The sequence below is a fragment of the Mus caroli genome, chromosome 7 (genome assembly GCF_900094665.2).
Source record: "Mus caroli chromosome 7, CAROLI_EIJ_v1.1, whole genome shotgun sequence".
Taxonomy (NCBI): domain Eukaryota; kingdom Metazoa; phylum Chordata; class Mammalia; order Rodentia; family Muridae; genus Mus; species Mus caroli.
This window is the reverse complement of record NC_034576.1, coordinates 83,512,028-83,518,514: the sequence shown is the minus strand read 5'-3', so window position 1 is coordinate 83,518,514 and position 6,487 is coordinate 83,512,028. Positions and strand designations below refer to the sequence as shown.

Genomic DNA, 6,487 nt, shown 5'->3' with positions numbered 1-6,487 from the left:
GAGACAGGGTTTCTCTGTATAGCCCTGGCTATCCTGGCACTCACTTTGTAGACCAGGCTGGCCTCGAACTCAGAAATCCGCCTGCCTCTGCCTCCCCGAGTGCTGGGATTAAAGGCATGCGCCACCACGCCCGGCTCCTCCTTCTCTTTTTAAACATTCAAGTTTCATCAGCTTTATGGCTCTACTCTCCTCCTCTTCTGTTCTCCCCTTTCTCACTGTGGGACCCAGGCTCAGCTGGAATTCCTGGGCTCCAGTGATCCTCTGGCTTTGGTTTCCTAAGCTGTGGGCAGGAGGTTTATACCTTACCACACCCAGTTTAGGCTGCTGTTTGAGCAAACGTCAACAAGATCACCTGATAAAACTTGCTCCTAGAGGTTTACCATATTCCATATTAGCATGTTTTTATTCAGCTGCTCACCACAAAGCAACAGACTTGTGGATCAGAGAGCAGACATCTTTAAACTAGATTCTTGGTCAATTTCTTATTGAGTTAAGAGCTCAGTACTTGGACTGTAGAGACAGTTGATCAGGTTAAGGCACTTGCCACCAAGGTTGACAACCAGAGTTCAATTCCTGGAATTGTGTGTGGTGGAAATAGAGAACTGACTCCTTAAAGTTGTCCTCAACCCGCACATGGGCACTGTGGCATGTACATGCTCCTCTCCAATCAATCAATCATTCAATCAATGAACCAATCAATCAATCAATGTGATTTTTAAAGAGCCCAGTGCTTGTGGGCATGGTAGTGCATACCTTTAATCCAAGCACTTAAAAGACAGACGCAGGCAGATCTCTATGAGTTCAAGGCTAGCCTGGCCTACACATCTAAAGAGTTCCAGGCTAGCCAGAGAAAATCAATGAGGTCAGTCTCAAAACAAAAACAAAAACAAAAACAAAAAACCAAAAGCAGCACCCAATACCCTGGCTTATGTTTTGTACAACTTGTCTAAGCTCCTGATCCATGTTTGTGCGTTGGTAGTCAGTGTAACAATAAATGCCAAGTTTAGCATGTAACGTACATGAAAAAACACATTGCATTAACTACATTCTTTAAAAATTACTGCATTTGCCGGGCGTGGTGGCACACGCCTTTAATCCCAGCACTCGGGATGCAGAGGCAGAGGCAGGCAGATTTCTGAGTTCGAGGCCAGCCTGGTCTACAAAGTGAGTTCCAGGACAGCCAGGGCTACACAGAGAAACCCTGTCTNCCAGCCTGGTCTACAAAGTGAGTTCCAGGACAGCCAGGGCTACACAGAGAAACCCTGTCTCGAAAAACCAAAAAAAAAAAAAAAAAAAAAATCACTGCATTTATCATGTGTGAGCGCATGTGTGACACGGTTAATGTGTGGAGGTCAAAGAGCAGTTTTGGGGAGTCCATTCTCTTCTTCTGCCGTGTGGATCCTGGGTATCGAATTCATGTTTTGAGCCTTGACAACAGCCCGACATCAACTGCATTCTCTTTATTGGGTATGTATTTAGATAAACTGTAGCAGCAATACAATCTGAAAAAAAGAAAATATATTTTGGCCAGTTGTGATCCCAGCCCTCAGGAAGCTAAAGATAGAGGCTTCTTGTGAGTTTGAAACCAGTCTGGCCTACAGAGTACATTCCAAGTCAGCTGGAAATGGACAGAAACAAACACAAAATAATCCAAAAAACCCCACAAAACCCAGGAGGGCTTCAAGTTTCCAAGTGCTGGGATCACAGGCATGTACCATCTGTTCTAGCAACAACCTAAATGGTTTGTGTGTAAGTGCATGTGTGTATGTGTGTGTGCGTGCATGCACACTCTCGTGCATGTGTACGTATGCATGCCTGTGGAGGCCAGAGGACAACTTCTGGTATTGTGACTCAGCTGTTGTTTACTTATTTAAAAAATTTAGAGATTTATTTTTGCTATTTTAAAATTATGTTTTTGTATGTGTCTGGGCATGGGTATGTGCATATGAATATAGGTATCCATAGAGTCCAGAAGAGGGTGCCAGATCCCTTGGAGCTGGAGTTACAGGTGAGCTACTTAAAATGGGTGCTAGGAATTGTACTGGAGTTCTCTGGAAGAGCAGCCAGTGCTCTTAAGCACTGAGCCATGTTTCCAGCACCCCTCCCTTTTTTTGAGATTAAGGTCACTCTCACTGACCTGGAACTTGTTAAGCAGGCTAGGTTGATTGGTCAGTGAGCTCTAGGGATCTGTCTGTCTCTGCCTCCCAGCACTGACATTACAAACCTACTATGCCCAGCCCCCCCCCTTTTTTTTTTTTTTTTTTTTTTTTGTAGCATCTCTCTATTATGAATCTCTGGCTGTCCTGGAATTCACTATTTAGACCAGGCTGGCCTCAAACTTGCAGAGATCTACCTGTCTTCCCCCCATCACTCACTTGTCCCAGATGCTTTTAAAGCTTCCCAACTAAATAGCTTATTCACCTTTTTTGGATCCACAGGGTATTGAGCTGCTCTTGGGGCTCTTCAAGGCACACAATACAGGGTCAAAGCTCATTCCCACTTAATTCGAACTTAGGTTGAATTTAACACTGACAAGCTTATGTGAAGGTTTCTACTAGCCAGAATTTAGATTGAGAACCACATCAACAGTTATTAATGAAGAAGTCATTCTGATACACACATCTGGTACTGTCACGGAAGCTGGGGGTACCTATGGGGCACCCCATGGGGGTTTCTATGTATTTTCTTTTATAAAGCTTTCTAACTTGGAAATTCTAAACAGTTCCTATTCCATTTCAATAAATATAAGGTTTCTACTAATAGTTGAAGATATTCTTTCTCTCTTTCCTCTCTTTAAATTCAAGCACTGATTTTGTGCCTTACACATGCTGGCTGTGCGGCCTCCACTGGGAATTTAACAGTGAACAAGACAACAGCGGTTTCCTTTCCATTCTCACACCTACTTTATTGTGCTATAATTCACATACCATACAGTCCACTAAGACGCGCAATTCAATGTTTTTAGTATATACACGGAGTTGTACATCTATCACCCACCAAAAGAAACCCCATGGCAATGATGTCACTTCTAATCCCCGCCCCTGTGAAAATTTACGGGTCAAATAAATGGCTCACATCCAAGTGTCAGGAGACAAAGCAAATCACTGTTGGTAAAGGTCAAAACTGAGACGGGTCTTCCTGGCCACCTGCACCACCAGTGCCCTCATGACACTAAGGCATCTTGTGATCAATTGGCGTGTGTGTGTGTGCCCTCATGACACTAAGGCATCTTGTGATCAATAGGCGTGTGTGTGTGTATACAATGCTTTAAAGGACACACACATGTGTGTGTGTGTATACAATGCTTTAAAGGACACACACATGTGTGGGTGTGTGTGTGGGTGTGTGTATACAATGCTTTAAAGGACACACACAGCTTCCGGTAGCGAACCGCAGCGTGCTCCACCTGAGAACAAACAGCAAGGCACCACGTCCCGAGCCACACCCATGCCCCAGAAGCACGCAGGAAGACACCGACTTCGCGCTGGCGCAGACTCAGCTTCCGATTGGCCAGGCCTGTCCGAGGGCCCGCCTTCCGCACGCTGCGGGCTTAGCTAACCTAGGGTCACTGTCTTCGGGAGCCGCCGCGCGGGCTGAGCACAGAAAGCAGCCTTCAGCCGGTTCTCGGCCGGAGAAGGCTAAGGTCCTTTTTTGACGAGGCCAGGCCCTGGGCTGTTCTAGGGGGCTCACAAGTCATTCTTTGTCCAGGCTCTGCTCAGAAGGGAGGAGCCTCGCCTGCTCCCGCCCCGGAAGCGGAAGTGCAGGCATCAGGGGGTTCTGTCCACGGTGAGCCCGGCCCGTGTTGCAGCGGTCCCTCTCGGTGGTTCTGTCGCGCCCTCTTGGCTGCTAGTTGTCGCGCTCTCCATCTCACCATGCTGTCTCTAGACTTTCTAGACGATGTGCGGCGGATGAACAAGAGGCAGGTGAGACGGGCCGCCCTCTCTCTCTCTTCCAGGGTTCCTCTGGTCCCTTAGCCGTTGTGGGGGGGCCCCGCGGACCTCTGGACGGGATTGAGGGCCTGCGTGGGTCGGTTGCCTGTATGGATCATTTCTTTCTTTGCAGACTGTAGGTAGCCAAGTCCTCTTTGCCCCCATTCATAGCACCAGATTCGTGGGGCCGAGAGGGAAGGAGAGAACCTTTGCGATCCCCCCCCCCACCAAGGAGGCAGGGGAGTAAGTGAAAACTATAGGGCGCTTTGTAAGTGGGAGTTTGGGACACTGTAAGGCGGCAGACTTAACCGTTTCTGGTGGGGCTCTGGGGAAAGCCATTGCAGGTCCCTCAGGAGCCGTTTTGTTGCTTTCATTGTGTAGCCACCTTTCAGCCCAGCTAGACCTCAATGGGCTTCATCCGTTTTAACTAGGGTCACTCTAAGCTCGGAGTTGAATCTGTTATACCACTTGTGTGCCAGTTACCTTGGCAGAAAGGTGACAGTCCTCTGAATCTTTGATGACAGATGTCAGTGGGACAGAAATCTTGAAACTTAAATCAGATTTTATCCTTCAGTCTTGCTGTCTTCTAGCTCATGTGTTAGAAGGTACTGAGAACACAGTCACCTTTTTGTCTCCTGAACTGAATGTTCGGGTAGCAATTGACCTTTTCCCTGCCTCCCTACCCTCCTCGTATTTTGGTATTAAGAATTGTCTCATTTAAAGATTTGGTTTATTTTGGAATAGGACATTTGTTTTGCCCTGTTTATAATTATTACATAGAAAAGTAGGTCCGTCTCTTGTTAGACATACTTACAAAATTGTGAGACATTCCAGTCAGAACAGCTTTAAGGAGTAGCTGTCACTTAACTGTCTTCTGTATGGACTCCTATTTCGGTGGTGCTGGGGATCAATCCCAGGGCCTTGCGTTCATCACAGGCTACCAGAATCGTGCTCCTAGTTTTAAAAGACCTTATTTTTAGTACTTTATTTTGAGACAGAGTCTTGCTATGTAGTCCTCCTGCCTCAGCCTCATGAGAGGTAGATTTATAGATATATGTCACAACATGGCATCACTGACTGGTATGACTCTGTCCGTATGTAGCCCCTGCTGCCTGGAACTCACCGTGTAGCCCAAGCTGGCCTTGAGCTGGACTCCTGCCTTTGCAGCTTGAGTCAGGGTAAATAACTGTATTTTCTAAGTTTGTTTGATTGTTTTTCAAATGTGCTGAAAATCATTCCTAGCCCTAGGCAAGTGATCTGTCACTGAGCACATGTATCCCCCATTTGGAAAGACCTTTTCTTTTTTTCTTTTTCTTCCTTTCTTTCTTTCTCCTCCTCTTTCTCCCCCCCCCCCCTTTTTTTTTTTTTTTTTTTTTTTTTTTAGATAAGGGCTCACATGTAGATGAGAGTGGTTTGGAAATCAGAGATCCTCTGCCTCTGCCTCTCTCTCCCAAATACTGGGATTGAAGGCATATTGGTTGGCTGGGTGACACCATCCTCTCTTATTCCATTCCCAGACGAGAAATTTTATGTATGTGTATTGCTGGTGATCATACTCAGGGCCTTTCATGTTCTTTCTTTGTTTCGAGACAGGGTTTCTCGTCCTGTTCTTGAACTTCTTCTGTAGACCAGGCCAGCCTGGCACTCTGCCTGTCTCTGCCTCCCGAGTGCTAGAATTTAAAAGCATATGCTGCCAACTACCTCCCCAACCCCAACCTGGTCTTTCAGTTTCTAAGCATGTGTTCTTCCAGTAAATTACACCTGTAACCCTTGTTTTTAAAATTCTTTACTTTTAAGAAGTGTACATGTTCACCATGTGTGTGTCTGCTGTGGGTGAGGCCAGAAGGTGGCACTGGGCCCTGTGGAGCTGGACTCACAGTTGTGAGCCGCCATGTGGACACTGAAAACCAAAGCTAGATCTTTTGCAAGAGGAGCAAAGACCTCAACTGCCAGGCTGTGTCTCCTGCTCTTTACTTATTTTTTGTTATTATTGAGTGTGTGTGAATGTGGGTATGCAGAGCTACAGACTGCATGTGACAGAGGACAACTTTTGGTAGTTGGGTCTCTTCTACCACCTTCTTGAGGCACGGTCTCACTTGTTCCTGCCATTTTGAGTACCCCAGAGTAGCTGGTCCTTGAGCTCCCTTTTAAAGTATATTTATTTTGTGTGTGCATATGTGTGTATGGGTGTGAGTGTGCCATGGTGAATGCATGGAAGTTAGAGATTGACTTGTCAGAATCCGTTTTTTCTGCCAGTGGCTCAGCGATTGAACTAGGGACAGCAGGCTTGGCACAAACACCTTTACCAGTTGAGCTATGCTGCTGCTTGCCCCTGGCTTTTTGAAAGACAGCTTTTCTTGAACCAAGCACGATAGTACACATCTATAATCCCAGCATTTGGAAGGGTGAGCCAACCTGGGCAACATAATTGAGAGCTGGCATGCAATTAAAAGAGAGAAAAAAAACAACCAACCAACCAATCAAACCACCAAACAAAAATCCTACAACTGAAACCCACGGTGGTACACACAGCTCCTACAACTGAAACCCACGATGGT

At 46.3% G+C, this 6,487-nt stretch overlaps 1 protein-coding gene across 1 annotated transcript in view; it reads left to right on the top strand.

Moving 5' to 3' along the window:
* Positions 1–6,487, top strand: part of Sec11a (SEC11 homolog A, signal peptidase complex subunit) — a 53,543-nt gene that overhangs the window by 18,832 nt on the left and 28,224 nt on the right. The window contains exon 2 of the mRNA XM_021167051.1: positions 3,564–3,923. Coding sequence (XP_021022710.1) covers positions 3,564–3,923 — 360 coding nt within the window. The remainder of the gene's footprint in view (positions 1–3,563; positions 3,924–6,487) is intronic.